The sequence below is a fragment of the Misgurnus anguillicaudatus genome, chromosome 19 (assembly GCF_027580225.2).
Source record: "Misgurnus anguillicaudatus chromosome 19, ASM2758022v2, whole genome shotgun sequence".
NCBI lineage: Eukaryota > Metazoa > Chordata > Actinopteri > Cypriniformes > Cobitidae > Misgurnus > Misgurnus anguillicaudatus.
In genome coordinates, this window is record NC_073355.2 from 21,910,236 (window position 1) to 21,928,460 (window position 18,225).

The 18,225-nt window shown below is 37.5% G+C and overlaps 1 protein-coding gene across 1 annotated transcript in view; it reads right to left on the reverse strand.

Moving 5' to 3' along the window:
* Window positions 1–2,380: 2,380 nt before the first annotated feature.
* The window catches only part of plekhh3 (pleckstrin homology, MyTH4 and FERM domain containing H3), a 49,569-nt gene continuing 33,724 nt past the window's right edge, over window positions 2,381–18,225 (reverse strand). The window contains exons 8-13 of the mRNA XM_055192206.2: window positions 17,882–18,089; window positions 13,407–13,543; window positions 9,961–10,081; window positions 9,051–9,482; window positions 6,864–7,055; window positions 2,381–4,377 (exon numbers count right to left, since the gene is read on the reverse strand). Of these exons, the coding sequence (XP_055048181.2) occupies window positions 4,249–4,377; window positions 6,864–7,055; window positions 9,051–9,482; window positions 9,961–10,081; window positions 13,407–13,543; window positions 17,882–18,089 (1,219 nt within the window). The 3' untranslated portion in view covers window positions 2,381–4,248. The remainder of the gene's footprint in view (window positions 4,378–6,863; window positions 7,056–9,050; window positions 9,483–9,960; window positions 10,082–13,406; window positions 13,544–17,881; window positions 18,090–18,225) is intronic.

Consider the following 18,225-nt stretch of genomic DNA (forward strand, 5'->3'; position numbering starts at 1 on the left):
GACACAGCGAGAAAGTCGCTGGTGGTTTGAACGAGGCATTGGTGACTTCCGGCGACAAGATTGAAGATGACCATTGGCGACCGGATGGATATATCCAGCGACGTGAGAAAGTTAAGAAAGGTTAACTTGATGCAAATGAGCGATTTTTGGGAGTGAAGCAGTGAAGTTAATTCTTCTCTCATCAGTTACTGGAGTGGACGGTACTTATTTGTTTATGACAACCAAATTTAGAAACACCTCATTGAGAAAGATGGGCAATACACAGCGAGAAAGTCGCTGGTGGTCTGAATGGGGCATTCACATTTTAAGGGACTTTGTCGCTGTGTGTCGCTCGTCTCTTTCAAAAGAGGCTTTACTAGGTAACGTCCACTCCATTAACTGATGAGAAACAGATGACGTGAACTCCACTTTTTCGTTCTCATGGGTAGTCGCTCCCGAAAGTCGCTCATAATTTGCATAAAGTTAAACTTTTCTCAACTTTGTCGCACGACTGGACATGCCGATCCAGCCGTCAATGGTCACTGTCGCTCGTGTCACCGGAAGTCGGCAAGCTTCCATTGAAATAAATGAAATTGCATCGCTCTGCTACTGCTAGTCGCTGTATCTGTAGTTGCGCATGTAGTATGTCACAATGCGCATGCATCTAACGTCAGAATCAAAATCTCTATAAAGTGCTTTTTGTTGTCCTCATGCTGTCATCATGGATATAATCCAAAAGAATGAAATTCTGAGGTTTTATTATAAATGGCCAAAAATTTATACGCATAGTTAAAGGTGCAGTGTGTAATTTTTAGAAGGATCTCTTGACAGACATGGAAAATAGTATACAAAACTATATTATCAGGGGTGTATAAAGAACTTTTTATAATGAACCGTTATGTTTTTATTGCCTTAGAATGAGACGTTTTATCTACTACACAGAGGGTCCCCTTACGTGGAAGCAGCCATTTTGTGCAGCCATGTTTCTATAGAAGCCCTTAACAGACAACTTTTTTACTAAGTTGTCTCCAACGATAAAATGTTTGTCTGGTGGTGGCTATCATAGCTTCTCTATGTGTTTCAAAAGCAAGAGGTGAGCAGTGGACTGAGCCGTTGGTTGCAATTCACAAACTCACCACTAGATGCCACTAAAATTTACACACTGTACCTTTAAATGATAAGTCTCTTGAAATGTTTTCCCATTTTATAAAATTTTCTTTGATTGGATGTATGCGATTTTGGCATGTCCCAGACACTGCTCAGTTAACTTTAGCAAGTGTAAAAAGTGAATAAATTGGATAAAATTCAATTCTTATTGTCCTCAACAAGTTTTTTGATAAAGCAAGTTATTTTTATAATTTTTATTCATTCATATTAATTATATATTTTCATAATAATTAGGGCTGGGAAAAGATTAATCGCGAATAATCGCATACAAAATAAAAGTATTTTTTGCGTAATGTGTGTGTGTACTGTGTGTAATTATTGTGTATATTTAACCACACACACAATTCATGTCAGATTTTTTTTATTTATATTTTTTTTACATTTATATATAATATATAAAAATATAACTAAATATAATACACATTAGAGCCCTGCAAGCCCGTCGGGGCACAAGAGAGAGAGGGAGAGAGAGAGCTTAAAAGTGATTGATATTGGTCTTGGGTCAGGTCGGGTTCGGGTTGAAAAAATTGCAGGCATTGTCGGGCTGGGGTCGGGTAGGGCTTGAACACTACGGGCCAGGGCCGGGTTAGGGCTGGAGTTTTTGGCCCGTGCAGGGCTCTAATACACATCTAAATGTTTCTTAAATGCATACATGAATGTGTGTGTATTTATATGTACATAATAATTACACACACTCATATATTATGCCAAAAATCACTTTTATTTTGTATCTGATTAAACGCGATTCATCTTTTCCCAGCCCTAATAATAATATTAAGCATTTTGCATGTGTCCCTAAAATTGCTGTTAAATGGAAAATCTCTAATGCATTTGTTCATTCGACTGTGCGTGTACACTCGCACATGCAAAAAAAAGTTTTAGTCATTCATCCACTCGAAACAGGATGAACGGCACTTTCACATTCGCTTTGCAGCCCTCTATTGGCCAAAAACACACTAAATAATTTTCCAACCGTCGGGTCGCGGTCCTGTAGTTCAAGTGAAAACTACAAAAACTTGCTTTACGGCAGACCTACAATCCAATCAGAGCCAGCATTGCTGCAGTAGGCTAAATTATTTACGACAGTGGTAATGGACAATTCCACTTCCAACCTGTAGGGGGAGCTGAGAGCAAAAACTCTTTAGTGTTGCTTTAAGACAAACATGACCAACTCTGAATTCACCAGTTTTTAATTCACAGCTTTTACTTCAATACAAAATAACTGAAGCTCAAGTGGTGGTGTAAGGGTGCTGCTTTTTATTACATACAGTATTCATCATTTTGCATTATTGCACATTTAAGTTAGCTGTACAAACAATAGTGCAATCGATTATTACACATGTAACATAAAGAGAAAGGTACCATGCTGCGTAAAACAAACCTGCTAATGCATCAGAGGTCGTCATTCGAGTTTTCATACACGCATGACAGTGGGCGGAGCTGCCTGCAGCTGCAGAGTGACATGGGAAGAATAATAACGCAAGCACTCCTGCCGTCACAGGGGCATGCTTCGGTTTAACAGTGGAGCAAAAGACACTTCAAATGACGCAAAAGATAAAGAAAACAAGTTTTTTTTTTACTTCAAGTAGCTGGTAACCTTTTTCCAGATTTGTTTTCAATAGCAAAGATAGTGCACACCAAAAACACTTAAAAGTATACAGAAAACAATGAGCCAGATGAAGTTGTAGATTGTACAGGCTTTGTGTTTTACAGGCACTGGTGGCTGCTACGAAGGCAACTTTAAGGGATACTGTACTAATTATGGGCTTATGCTCAGAATAAGTGGGCAGGATTTATTGCTTCAGTTTGGCAGTCATTCAAGGGAAACCTCTCAATATACAGTATTTGGTCCATTTGACTTTAACTTGGGCGTACGACTTCATTTTTGGTTTACTTAATGACACAAATAAATCGAAATAATGCTACTTCACCTACATAACAAACAAAATACGGTCAAATGCTGATGTTTTTGCTGACCTCTTGCCACAGGGGGAAGCTAACTCAACAAATAACATAAAAGCATCTTAACATTGCCGCCATAATTTAACTATGACATCATCAGCCATTCGTAACGCACTCAAATACAGGTCTTTATGAAAGATATATAAAACAAAAGTTAAAAAGCACAATAAAAAAACATCCACACAAACATACAGCCATAAATAAAACTAGAAAGTAAAACACACGATGGGACAATATATGCGCTCTCAGCAGATAAAGGACAATGTACTTGAGTTGTTAGTCATAAAGCTAACATAAGCAAGACGTACGGCTTCATAAAGCACAACAAAGGCTACAAGCCAGGCTCTTATGGAAATGTACTTAAGGGGTGATAATATATATATATTGCATAACAATAGTGTTACATTATCTTCAGTGTTTTACAATTAAAGGTCCAGGACGTGCTGACAAAACCCAAATTTGCAAATGTGTTATTTACCAGAATGCAACGGGACATCTAAATGAGTGTTTTATCGTTTTTATAAGGCTTTACAGTGTAAAGTTACTGTAAGCTCAGTCAAGCAGCACCAGGCTCAACACGTTTCACAAATACACTCATCATACAGACAAGCTAAAGATCCTTTGGTTTCAATTCTACAGCTTAAAGAGTTCAAATCTTTCACACAAACACACATACACCACCGTCGCTTTAATAAAGGAAGTCTGTACAACGAAGTTTTCATTTCAAGGTCATTTGTGAGGTGATGAATGACAGTAAAAGTTGGATGAGCGTGCGTGTGCAGTATAAGTGTCATTGCTGCTCCTTTAAGACGCTGACTTAAAATATTTAACCTGCGAGTTATCTCTGGCGTCTTGCATACTAGATTTGTATGCCACCCATGAACCCTGTGTCCTCACAGGATTTGGCAAGACTGAGCTTATAAACTTGCTCTCCTGTTTGTGGTTATTTGGTTTCCCGTCCAGTCCTTCTCCCAAGAAGTCGCGTCGTCTTTTTGTATTCTGAGCTGAATATCTAGCGTCTCGTAAGAGTTCGTCTACTGTCCAAAGCTCCTCGGAAGGTAATCGGCCAGGACTGCGTATGTGCATACGTGCGTACATCGGTCAAGAGTTGAGTGCGTATGTGTGCGAATCATTCTCTCCTCACACCGGGTGAGAGGGTAGCTCAAGTAGGGAGGGGTGGAGCTTAGGGTTGGTGATGTAGTCATCCTTGCCTAGCTGGCGACGGGTGGCACTGAAGTAAGCATTCATCAGCTGCATGATCTCAGTCAACTGTGAAAGTGAGAGAGAAAGAGATGACATTTGTAACTTTCCACTGTGAAATTTTCACCACATGCAGATTGTCATTGCTAAGCAATTCATGCATTTCCCTCAGGCATTACTTTATTGCCATTGGAAAGAGATGTCAAAAGTATAGGTGCTTACACAATAATAATAATTATATATATATATATATATATATATATATATATATATATATATATATATATATATATATATATATATATATATATATATATATATATATATATATATATAGATAGATATATATAGCACTGTGAAAGTTTAATGGGGGGTTTTAAAAAAGACACAAGAAACTAGAATTATTATTAAGTTATCAGCTTATGCACATTATTACATTAATATACAATATAGCGTGAGATTTTAAAATTTGAATTCCCAAAACTAATGAAGTCATGATATGTCACCCTGTTTATGAAATCTGGGTAAAACTCTCAATCTATTAGATAATGAGCATTAAACTTTAATTTAAGCAATGTACAACTTGAAAGCCTCATTAAGTTATGTGTATTTACTACTTTATTTAAGTCAAATAATCATGGCAAGTTTTAGATATTGAACTCATGTTTGTAAGTTTCCAAAAAGGAAACTTGTGAGTTGAAACAAAGCACGTTATTAAGTTTATTTACCTGACATTTTTAAGGCAGCAGGTGAACTTTCGTTTCTACGTTTAACCAGCTTGAAATGTTTTACAGTGAGTCAATTATTTTACATTTATTTTAATCTTTGACATGACCGTACTCAGTCAATATAAAAGGATTAATCAATTTTCTTAAGAAAAAAAATTCAGATAATTTACTCATCACCATGTCATCCAAAATGTTGATGTCTTTCTTTGTTAAGTTGAGAAAAAAAATTTTTTTGAGGACAACATTTTAGGATTTTTCTCATTTTGGTGGACTTGGATGGACCCCAACACGTAACAGTTTAATGCAGTTTAAAAATGCAGTTTCAAAGGACTCTAAATGATCCCAAACGAGGCATAAGGGTTTTATCTAGAGAAATGATTGTCATTTTTGGCAATACAAATAAAAAATATGCACTTTTAAACCACAACTTCTCTTTATTCCTCCGGCTGTGTGACGCGCCAGCGCGACCTCACGTAATTACGTAATGGCGTGGAAAGGTCACGTGTTACATATATGAAACGCACATTTGCGGGACCATTTGAAACAATAAACTGACACAAAGACATTAATTAGTATCATTACACATACAACAACTTCGGAACGGTCCTCTTTCTCCACACTTGTAAACACTGCGGCGTAGTTTTGCATGCGTCATCTGTGACCTCTTGACGTGATGACATATTACGTGAGGTCGCGCTGGTGCGTCACAGGGCCGAAGGAAGTTGTGGTTTAAAAGTGCATATTTTTTGTTTGTATTGCCAAAGGTCACGGTCGTTTCGCTGGATGGGACCCTTGTGCGTTGTTTGGGATCGTTTAGAGTCCTTTGGAACTGCAATTTTAAACTGTAAAGTGTTGGGGTCCATTAAAATGAGAAAAATCCTGTAATGTTTTCCTCAAAAAACATAATTTCTTCTCGACTGAACAAAGAAAGACATCAACATTTTGGATGACATGGTGGTGAGTAAATATACCAGGGTCATATTTTCACATTATGTAGGATGATTTTATATAGAAAACAGTAAACCACAAAAACGACTTTAGCTGGGTTTATCACAGGCAGGGTAACACACATATATAAACATTGAGATTCCCATACGAAAATGAATAATTGTTTTATTATAGTAAAAGTCTAGTATCAGTGTTTGTTTTTTTTTGGCCTATTGATAACCATTTGTAAAAAAAATAGGTGGTATAACTATAATAAACATGTCTTTTAGATTATTTGTAGTAAAATGATGCTTAATATTCATCTTTTTTTTTTAAAAGATTTAGTTTACACATCCTCTAAAGCCCACATGTATATACAGTATGAGATATAGTCTGACACACCTTTCATATACATGTTCATTATAAAAGACCAGGTTCAGACCAGCTATGTGTGAACGTTGCTGACTAGTAATAACTGAGAAAAATAATGTGTATGTACGAACTGGCCGTTGTGTTCTTGCATTACTCGAAGGTTGGTAAAGGTGAAGAAAAGTGGTTTGTCAAGAAAACGTCAGAAAGAGAGCGATTCGTCAGGTTAATTGCCCGCAGGTGTGAGCCTGCAGCTAATATCAAAAGTCAAACTGGTTCTGGTGTTTCCACACGTGTGTGTGTGTGTGTGTGTGTGTGTGCACTGAATCTAACAGCTGGTTTGACCTGTATCGTGTGAGTGGTGGAGGGAGGTTTGTACTATATTACAAATCTGCTGATGTTTTTCTAGTTTATAAAAACTCACAATACTAAAGGTTGCAGGTTTAAGGTGGTCTGTTAAATCTTTAGAAGTAGGTAAATCTGATATTTGTGTAAAATGACTTTATTAGTGTGGTATGTGGTGCCACATACCTTGGTGGTCTCAAAGAGCAGATCTCGGTCTCCTGCGGTGATCCTGAATGTGTTGCTATCAGAGACACCGTAGGAACAGATCTGACCAATAGGTAGAGACTCCAATGCTTCAGCCTCGCCCTGGCGATATAAAGACACGCAGGAAGCGGCCACGCCCAGCCACAATTTCTGAGAGAAGCTTCCTGTCGAACTCTGAGAGACAAAGGAGAAAGTCAAATACAACTGTGATAAAATTTACTTTCTGTGATTAAACTGTTCTTCAACCCTGGTCCTGGAGGACCCCCTTCCAGAATGTTTTAGATGTCTCCTTAATCAACACACCTGTTTTAACTTATCAGCTTGTTAGGGAGACATTCTGGAAGAAGGCTGATGAGTTGGTTCAGGTGTTTTTAAATAAGGCTACATTTAAAACTTTCTGCAAGGGGGTCCTCCAGGACCAGGGTTGAAGAACACTTATCTAGCGTAAATTATTAGTCATAATATTAATTTATAAAAATATTAAAGTCACAACGGAAGTAACGATTGTCTTATTTTCCCTGTGGAGACGTATATCCGAGTAAAACGGCTTCTTAAATGAATTTAATGTAGGGTTTGACTTGAATTCGTCCTACGAGAATTGATTGGGTCGCTGGAAGTTGGGTCATGTTGCTATTTGCTAATCGCTGCAATGGGCCCCGCCCACTCGCGTTACCCGTGACCGGAAGTAAAGATTGATCATTAAGAGGAAGGGAGGAGATTCGCGCTTTTGATTAAAAATGAGGGCACATGAATTAAAAAAATATATATTTGAAGCTCACAGATAAGTTATTGTAAAAAATACCACAATATTCCCCCCAAAATTGTAGTTTTTAATTTCATAGTGACTTTAAAATATACTTTAGAAAGTTTAGCTACTATTTTACCAAAGGATTTCAGTTGACATTAGTTCGATTATAATGGGATATAAGTTTTAGGACTGTCAAAAGATTCATCGCTCTTAATCGCATACAAAATAAAAGTTTGTGTATGCATAATATATTTGCGAGTGTATTGTGTGTAATTATTATGTATATAAACACACACATACATTTAAAAAACATGTTATTTATGTATATATTTTAAAATTTATATATAAAATAAAATATGTAAAAATCTAAATCTATCTATCTATCTATCTATCTATCTATCTATCTATCTATCTATCTATCTATCTATCTATCTATCTTATCTATCTTATCTATCTATCTATCTATCTATCTATCTATCTATCTATCTATCTATCTATCTATCTATCTATCTATCTATCTATCTATCTATCTATTAGGGCTGGGCAAAAAAATCGATTTTTCGATTAATCGTTTTTTTTAAACGTGGTCGATTCAAAATCGAATCTCAAAGAGCATAATAGATTTCATTTTTTTTTCTTTAATATTTATTTCTGCAAACATTGAACGTAAGATTAACGTTAATGTAATTACTAGTCTTCTTCACTAGATGCCACCCTCTTTTTTGCCTTGCGCAATGTTACCAAGGAGCCTGTCATTCTTTCATTCAGTGCTTAAAATGGTGGTTTCAGGTGCTTCATCGACATTGATACCACCTTCACATAAAAAGTCAGAGGTATGGAAGCATTTTAGATTTCGCAAGCAAGACGACGACGGTAGTGTTGTGGCTTTTAATTTCTTTTTATTAATTACCCACTCGTAAACTGCTGTTTACTGTTCTTTTTTAGTAATATAGTATTTGTATTAAATCTATATTCATTGAGTTGAATCGAGAATCGAGTATAAAAATAGACCCAAGAACTGGAATCGAAAATTGAATCGAGAATCGAAATCGAATTGATAGCTTGTGAATCGAAAACGAATCGATCTGGAACATCTGAATCGATACCCAGCCCTACTATCTATCTATATATGTAAATGTTTTTTAAATACATACATACATGTTTGTGTGTATTTATATATACAAAATAATTACAAACAGTGCACACACATATATTACAAATTACAAAAACAAACTTTTATTTTGTATGCGATTAATCGCGATTAATCTTTTGACAGCCCCAATAATTTTAGTTGAATACTTTTAAGTAACAATAATAATGTGCGACAACCTGTAACAAAACTTACTTTTATTATATAATATCCAAATAAAAATGTTACAGACCATCAACAAGTATTAGAATGAATTCTTTGTTTTACTCACTATGTAAAAATCCACTTCATAAAGCGTGCAGCCGAACCCCGACCACTGGCGGGCAATGGTGAGATAGGCGGCCATGCTGTCTCTGCGACTGTATCCCACCAGAGCTTTCCATCGCTCTAAAATGGCCGACATCACCACGGTTCCCTCCTCCCTTAGCCTGGTCCGCAGTCTTTGGTCCTGTTCTTGACGGCACTTGTGACCCCACAACGTCCCGGCCAACAGGCCCCCGGGGAAAGAAGGGCAGCCGGGGGGATCTACAGGAGCCAACAGGGCCCGGGCCTCCACCACTTCAGCTGGGAAGAGCTGTTCCAAGGGCGGGTACGGAGAGAGGGCGCTGAAATCTCCCAGAAGACATTGCAGTCGCAGGGCTGCCAGGGAAAGGAGGTCATCCTCACAGGCTGGCAACTGCCCTCGCACCACCATCTCATGACACTGAAAGAGAGAAAGGTTACCGAGTTCACAGGCGTTTCGTGCTTTTGATTCAAGGGATAAAGATGTTACACATACATCTGTCAACACCAGTGTGAAACTAGCCCACATTAAACACAAAGTGAAGAATTGGAAAATCCCTCGTTCTTTCTGTGGCCCTGAACCCTTGTTTGCCGTTTCAACCAGACTTATAACATTTTAAATAGCTGTTTGCAGACAGATCGAAACTGGATTGGCAGTGGTTGTGTTACTCTAACCCTTCTTTTATTATCCAGTAGGAGCGAATCAATGGCTTCAATAGTTCTGAGGAAGATATCCATTATTAGGCTGAAATGTTTAGCCCTTTAGACAACACGTTCCACTGAAGGCTATTTCTTCTCACAGTCATGCTTTACAATGCTATCATTTCAATTACTCATATTTTCTTAATATAATCAGATTATTTGAATGACTCGTGTTACTTGTATTGTTGTCCGTTTACCTGCTCATAGAGGAAAAGGTACTCGATGTTGTCTGTGCTGATGTTATCTGTGTCCAGCAGACAGTAAAGTTTAAAGCACAGTCTCCAATGGCTGTCTGAATCCGGCTCTTTTGCTGACAGACTGGAGGAGAAAGAAGGAATTTGTTCATGGAAAATGTATGGAATACGTAAGAAATATTTAAGCAATAACCGACTCCGGTCCTTTAAAGGGGTCATAGCATAAAATTCAGACTGGTTCCATGTTTAAGTGCTATAATTGGGTCCCCAGTGCTTCTATCAACCTAGAAAATTGGTAAACCATTTTTTTCAAATTTATGTGAAAAATTAGATTTGTGAGGTAGGTAGCAAGGCCAATTGCAATAATACCGCCCCACAATCGGCACTATCCAACCACAGCACTGCCATTTAGTGCAGAGAGAAAGAGAGAAAAAATAATTAACAACACAATTGAGTTTCAATTGCAACAAACCACCATCATTTCGATCAGTGTTTGCATTTCATTTGCAGCTCATTTGCATTTTAAAGGACACACTCAAAAATGGCACATTTTTGCTAGGTCCTACAAAATGTGAATTTAAACATGCTATAATAAATGATCTGTGGGTTATTTTAAGCTAAAACTTCACATAAGCACTCTGAGGACACCAAAGACTTATTTTACACCTTTAAAAAAAATTCACAATATGACCCCTTTAAATTACCTATAAAATAATGCATACCCGCAGTGCAACATTAACACCTTGAATGTGCATTATTTTCAAATAAGCCCGTCCTCAATTATTCCCTACACGTTGTACAGTACAAACAGTTGTCAAGTGTAAGAAAACTTTACAGTAGGGATGTAACGATTCAATCGCGTGTCCCATTAAAAATGTCTGAAATCGATTCTGAATCGCAAGGCTGCGATTCTTTGTTTCATGCACAGCTTGTGCGTGTACTACGGCTCTGTGATCAGTAGGAAGTCCTTATCAATCTAAAATCATTATGAGTCTGAGTCGTTTATAACGTGGAATTAAAAAAGCAACACTCGTTAAATAAAAATCATTCAAAATATTATTTATTATCATGAAAATACCTGAAACAATTTGAAGAACAGCGTATAAATATTCCTGTAGACATTTCCTGGAATAGGTTTTGTAATACTACTTCTTCTGTGGCACAAATGGCGTTTCTGCACAAGAGTGCCCCCTGGCGGTCGGATGTGCCGGGATTTCACCGTAATTCTTTCAAATTCATTCATTGAAAAAACGCGCATTTGCACGGTTAATCGTTACACCCCTACTTTACAGTATATTAAAATCACAACTCTTGTGTAAATGTAAACAAAAACATGTTAAAAATAATGAACCAATTTAGCTAAATTTATCAACATAATTATGCAATTTTGCTAGATTTATGTCAATATATATTTTTTAATTGTAAAGCTTTTAAATGTTTCTCTAATGCTGCGTTTACACCAGCCGCGGTAGAGGCGTGAAGCGCGAGTGATTCGTGCGTCTAGTTTGCGCGAATTAAGCGATGGCGCGGTACGTGCGAATGGTGCTTTTTGTGCATTTTGTGTTTGACGCGAATTGCCGGCTGACGCCCGAGTTGAAAAATTTGAACTTTGGCGGAATTTCGCGCCGCGTTAACCAATCAGGAGCCTGCTTGCTGCTGTGGCGGCAGCCCCGCCCGTGTCACTCATTCAACATGAAGGAACGCTTGATATTGTCCGTGAACAGTCACCCGGAGCTATATGACACAAGCTCTTATTTCTATAGAGACATAAATAAAAAGGACCTCGCTTGGAAGAGTGTCGGTGAGGACATTGGGCAACCTGGTAAGTTGTAATACACATTTCACTTTTGAGTCACGTGACGTTTATCGAACCGCGCCGTTTATTTTCCACCTATAGTAAGGTTACTAAATACAAAGCGGTAACTCTCTCCATAAATGCACAATCAACATCAGCCATCTTGCAAACAGCCAACCGCATAGCACTTGCCCCTCCCACAAGAACCGGATTTTGCCTCTGACGCGCGTCAAATGCTTGCTTTTTCCGCGCAACTACTTTGCTCTTGACGCGCGAATGCATTCAAACCGTTCAATCGGCAAACTAGGCGCGGCAGATGCGATTTTGACGCCTGAAACGCGGTTTGTGTAAACGCAGCATAAGGGGCAGTTTCCTAGACAGGGCTTATCCTAGTCCCAGACTAAAATGCATATTAGATCTGCCCTCTGGTACTGATATATCTTGACATATATATTGGTTTTGCCTCAAGATGCACACCAGTATTGTTTTTTGAAAGATTTGTTTGTAAAAACTACTTAAATGTCCTAATATAACTAAGGCCTTATCCTGGATTAATCTAAACCCTGTCCAGCAAACCGCCTGTTTAGCTTAGTTTTATATTTTGATTACAATTTGCATTTAAAGAAATAGTTCACCCATAAATGCAAAGTTCTCTCATTATTTACACATCCTCATATCATCATAGATGTATATGACTAATAATTTTATATTCAAATGCCATCATGATGTTCTATATGAAGGTCAACATGTCGAAGCTCCAAAAAGCTCATCAACCAACATTTAAGTAATACAAATTACTTTAGTGGGTTTATATATGAAGAGCTCAGATGCAAAACCCTCTAAGTGCATCTGACATGTTTTCTTGTAAATGAGCATTTTTATTATCAGGCTCTGATATTTTGTTTTACTTCAGTACATCTACATATTTAAGTTTACATTAAAGCATACATTTTTTATCCTTACCATTAAATAATTTTTTTTTACATTTACCTAAAAGAGTTATAACAAATAACAATAACGCATGAAATCCACCCACACTTCCTAAACACAACACAAAACTCACCTCAACACATGACTCACCCTCTTTATTGCTGTATGTGCATTTTTGTGTTTGTATGCGTGTGTATACACACGTGTGTCTGAGAGAAAGACAAGGCGTGTGCACATGAACCCGCTTCTGGGAACAGTTGTCACGGATACGTGCAAAACACACACAGACAAATACAAACACATTTCCGAGAATAAAGCAGATGCATTGAATTCTGGCTGGGTTTGCTTATCGCTCTTGCAGCTTGCTCTCCAGTTAATACTGATGACATTAGTCTCACCTTGAGATTTCTAATGTAACACTAAATGCTAAAGGGCTGGTTGACCCATGTCCATTCTCACGATGTGTGGGTATGTGTGAGAGAGAGAGTCAGGATTGTTTCAATGTGCTGAAATGTACCGTTGCGCCAACAAAGTAGATTGATGGCATCAGATGGCAATATAATACTATTCTGATATGTACCATCATGGTACTGAATGATCCACAGTACATGGTTTACATGGTTGTGGCATTTTCTGTAAGCTAAATAAACTATGAGACACTTTAGTCAAACTTGTAGCAATCCACATGATACAGTAATATGAAAAGATTTATAAAAAAAATTACTTTTCGAATCTGGTGATGACATCAGCAATTATGGTATTTCCTCCAATAGCTTTCTCCCAGCATGCATTCTGCTCGAAGAGAGCAAACGTGTTTCGGCTGTCCTGCAGCCCAAGGCGCTCTGCCATTCTCTTTACAACCTAAACAGAGAATGAGAAATCTCTTCATTAGATCATTTATTTATACTGTAAAAGCATGCAAACAAATGATGCTACATGTCATTCTCAGAACAAACCACTTTTTAAATCTATTTTTAGCAAGTACCTTTTATTACTACTTTTAACCAACTTCTGCAGATGATCTAACTTTGAATCTTGTGGTAAACCAAGATATCAGTGATCTGTGACATTAGCATTCTCTATTGCAGTGGTTCTCAAACATTTTCCGCGTGCGGCCCCCCTTTCCTTGTACGGTGCATTCCTTTGCGCCCCCCCCCCCCAAAGAAAATTTATGACAAAAAACTTTTCTAAAATTTAACATTTTAATTAAACAAAACATATTAAGTTATACAAAGTAGTTCTGTTGGTTAGTAGCCTTATTTTTTTAGGTTTAATTACACAGAATTCATGATAAATTAATGTATTTTATAAAATTGGGGCCCCCCTGGCACCATCTCGCGGCCCCCCTGGGGGCCCCGGACCCCAGTTTGAGAACCACTGCTCTATTGGTCACCTGGAGTTCACGTAACATGTGTCCCTTTCACACATACAGTCTTTACTGGTAATTTACTGGTAAACTGCAGTTAGGTCATGTGTAAACAGAACCTTTCTGGTAAATCAGTGCTGCCAATTTACCAGTCGGAGAGGTTGTAAGATTACCAGTGATTTATCGGTAAGTGGTATGTGTGAACAAAAAATATAGATTACTGGCATGTATAACGAACGACGTCAGACCACGCTGACAGCTTCGGGCCAATCATAACTTTTTGATACAGATGACGCGTTTACCCCTGCACTGTTTATGCACGTTTCCACACACACGCTCATTAAAAGTCGAGCACACCTAAAGTTAACATCCACATTTCTTCACCAAAGTTGTTTAAAACAGCGCACCATCTATTTGCCGAATTGCCGACATCCTAAGCACACCCTCTGTGAAGCCTAATGTGCAAACAGTACTGTTGTTAACAATGCAGTTTCCGTTTGACGTCGCTTAATGCAATGTTCTTTGGTCACGAGGAACTTTGCAACCGTCAGCGTTTGCCACAGATGCAAGGTAAAACAAGTGAAAACAACAAAATACGGACAGTGGATATGAAGTCATAACCCGCCATTGTTTACAAATACAACACTGAGTTTGCCACGCGCCACAGGTAACTTCTGCTTTCTCACCGAGTTTACCGGTATTTTGATACTGATGTGTGAATGATATCTTAAAGATAAAAAGACGGAACGTCACTGCGAGTGTGAATAGCACGATTTTGTATTTACTGGTAAATTATTTCTGGTAAATTCATGGTAATTTACTGAAAATACTATGTGAAAGAGGCTATAAACTTTATTAAGCAAAAATTAACTGCACACCTTAACACTAATAAAAATAGCTTCTTTAGACTGCAAAAATTACTTTCTTACTTTTGTCAAGAATTTGACAAATATCTAAAAAGTCTTAAATCAAGATGTATTTTCTTCATGAGCAAAACAACCTAAGAAAATATGTCTGGTTTTTAGACAAGAAAATATAACACGTAAGTGACTTTGTGCCTAAAACATGCAAAAAATCTGCCAATGGGGTAAGAATTTTTTTCTTGAATTAATTGTTTAAAAAATTTTTTCTTCTTACCCAATTTTTATCAAATTATTTAGCTTGATTTAAGTACAAATTTACTTAAAAGGATTAGTCCATTTTCTTAAAAGAAAAATCCAGATAATTTACTCACCACCATGTCATCTAAAATGTTGATGTCTTTCTTTGTTCAGTTAAGAAAAAATTTGTTTTTTGAGGAAAACATTGTAGGATTTTTCTAATTTTAATGGACTTTAATAGACACCAACAATTAACACTTAACTCAACACGTAACAGTTTTTTCAACAGAGTTTCAAATGACTATAAACAATCCCAAACGAGGCATAAGTGTCTTATCTAGCAAAACGATTGTCATTTTTGACAAGAAAAATAACAAATATACACTTTTAAAGCACAACTTCTCGTCTAGATCTGGTCGTGATGCTCCAGGTGACCCCACGCAATACGTCATGACGTCAAGAGGTCACAGAAGACGAACGCGAAACTCCGCCCCAGTGTTTACAAGTGTGTTGAAAGAGGACCGTTCCTACGTTGTTGTATGTCAACTGATACCAATTAATGTCTTTGTGTCAGTTTATTGTTTAAAATGGTCCGCAAATGTGCGTTTTATATATGTAACACGTGACCTCCCTACGTCACTACGCATTTACGTTAGGTCGCGCTGGACCGGACCTTGACGAAAAGTTGTGGTTTAAAAGAGCATATTTTTTATTTTTCTTGTCAAAAATGACAATCGTTTCGCTAGATAAGACACTTATGCCTCGTTTGGGATTGTTTATAGTCATTTGAAACTCAGTTGAAAAAAACAGTTATGTGTTGAGTTAAGTGTTAATTGTTGGTGTCTATTAGAGGCTGTATACACTTGGCATTAACATGTGTTTTCGTCGATCGGATCACAAGTGGACGACGTTAATGCCAGGTGTAAACGGTGTTCAAAACGTTTTGAGCTCGTCCACTTTCGACCACTTTCAACCACATCCAGAGGTGGTCGAAACCACTTTCGATCGGATCGCTTTGGAGTTGCGGAACGCGCATGTGGTTGAATGCGTTCGAACAGCCACACGCACCCGCCTTCTCTCCGCCCATTTATCTAATCTGAGGTATTAAACACAAGTTTTACGTCTTTTTTGACTTCTGGCGTGAACATTTGGTGAACAGCGCTATTTTTAGCCTTTCATTGATAAAACTTAGCGGCTGATCTCCGTAGTTTCGTTTTGAAAGCGTGTGAAAGTTGCGCGATCCTATTTCATCAATTGCGGTGAAAATTCAAAGAAAGCTCTTACATACTCATGTACAAAACATTGTGCAGTATGTTTACTTGCTAAACAAGCAGTGCACTCCGACATTATATTAGTTTGCGTCCATATAAACTCATAATTACTCCCGCTCGGGTTTGAATGACAGCAGAGAGACTCGCCCACCGTCTCACAGACCACCCCCTCATAGTATTTAGCACAGAAGCGGTCGAAAGTGGACAAAAGAGACGGATTTAAATACCAGGTGTAAACGTAATGTGTCTCTCTCGTCCACTTGTGATCCGATCGACGAAAACACATGTTAATGCCAAGTGTAAACAGCCTCTTAAAGTCCATTAAAATGAGAAAAATCCTGCAATGTTTTCCTCAAAAAACATAATTTCTTCTCGACTGAACAAAGAAAGACATCAACATTTTGGATGACATTATCTGGAGTTTTCTTTTAAGAAAATGGAATATTCCTTTAAAGGTGCCAAAGAATGCATTGAAATAATATGTTAAATTGTTCTCTGATATCTACATAGCAGGTATGTGGCTTTATTAAATGCAAAATGATCCAGAAACTCTTTTACATGTCTATTTACAACCATATGATTATCCCTTATAATAAAATGGTCTATTATTACATTATTTGAAAGGGTCGTGAATGTTGAGCTCTGGCCTGATTGGCTGTTTCTCAGAGCAGTTCAGTTCAGTAGCTCTGTGTGTGTAAACAGATCTTATGTTTGAGCCTGTATCAGATGAAAATATAGATTTTGAGGAATAAGCAATTATTTGGAAATTGGAAATGGACGTTTCTGAGTGGTAAGTTTGTGTTTTTTCAGTATGGACCTGCAAAACTTTACTGCAATAGTAGAACTTCAGTCTAAATAACTTCAGCTAGCATAATGCATTAACTAGCATATAGCGCTAACTCTGCAGTCAAAACTTTGTTTTAGCAACATTGTAATTAATTTAATGTGTAATTTAATGTGTAAAGTGTCAGTCCGTGTTATGTTGAAATGGGCCTGCTTTCTTTTGCATGCACAAGGTTTACATAAGTAGGAGGAACCAATCGTGTTTGAGGGTAACGATATGTCATTATCACATGAGTCTTATTATTCAGCTATGCCTACATAAATACAGTTTTACATTCTACAACACCAAATTTTATATTTTTGATACTTATGTCATTTTGCTCATCAAATGCATCTTGATTTAAGCATTTTTTGACATTTGGACTGAAAACAATAAAAATACTAAAGTAAGAAAGTTATTTTTGCAGTGTAGGGGAACAACTGTTTCATATATGCAACTGTATGTGTATATTTATTTTAAGTTTTTTGTGAAATGCTTTGCTTAAAAAGTGCCTTGTTATATAATGCAGCATTAAATTCACTAATAGACATTTTAAGTATGACAGTGGCCACTTCCAGATGTATATATTGAGTCGTCTGTTATTAAATCATTCTAAAGAAACCGGTTGTCTGTGTGTACCTCATTAGCAGTAGTGTGCGAGGTGATCGGTATCTGGCAGCAGCCTGGTCCAGGGTAGTGCACAGTACACAGTATCTCCTGCCTTCCCATCAGCCCCTGGATCTCCTCCCATGAAGGCACACACTCACGGCCACGTGTCTTCTCCAAAGCCTGGGCTATGAACGACGCGTAGCTCTCCACCTCTGGGTCCAAACACAAACTCTGAACCCTAACACACAGGGGATGAGATTACACAGAAATTACGGTTTGATCCTAAACTATGTAAAACACAAAAGCACAATATTTTAAACTAAAGATAAGAATCTAAAGTTCAGCTAAATGTTTCAATGAAGTATATAACAGTA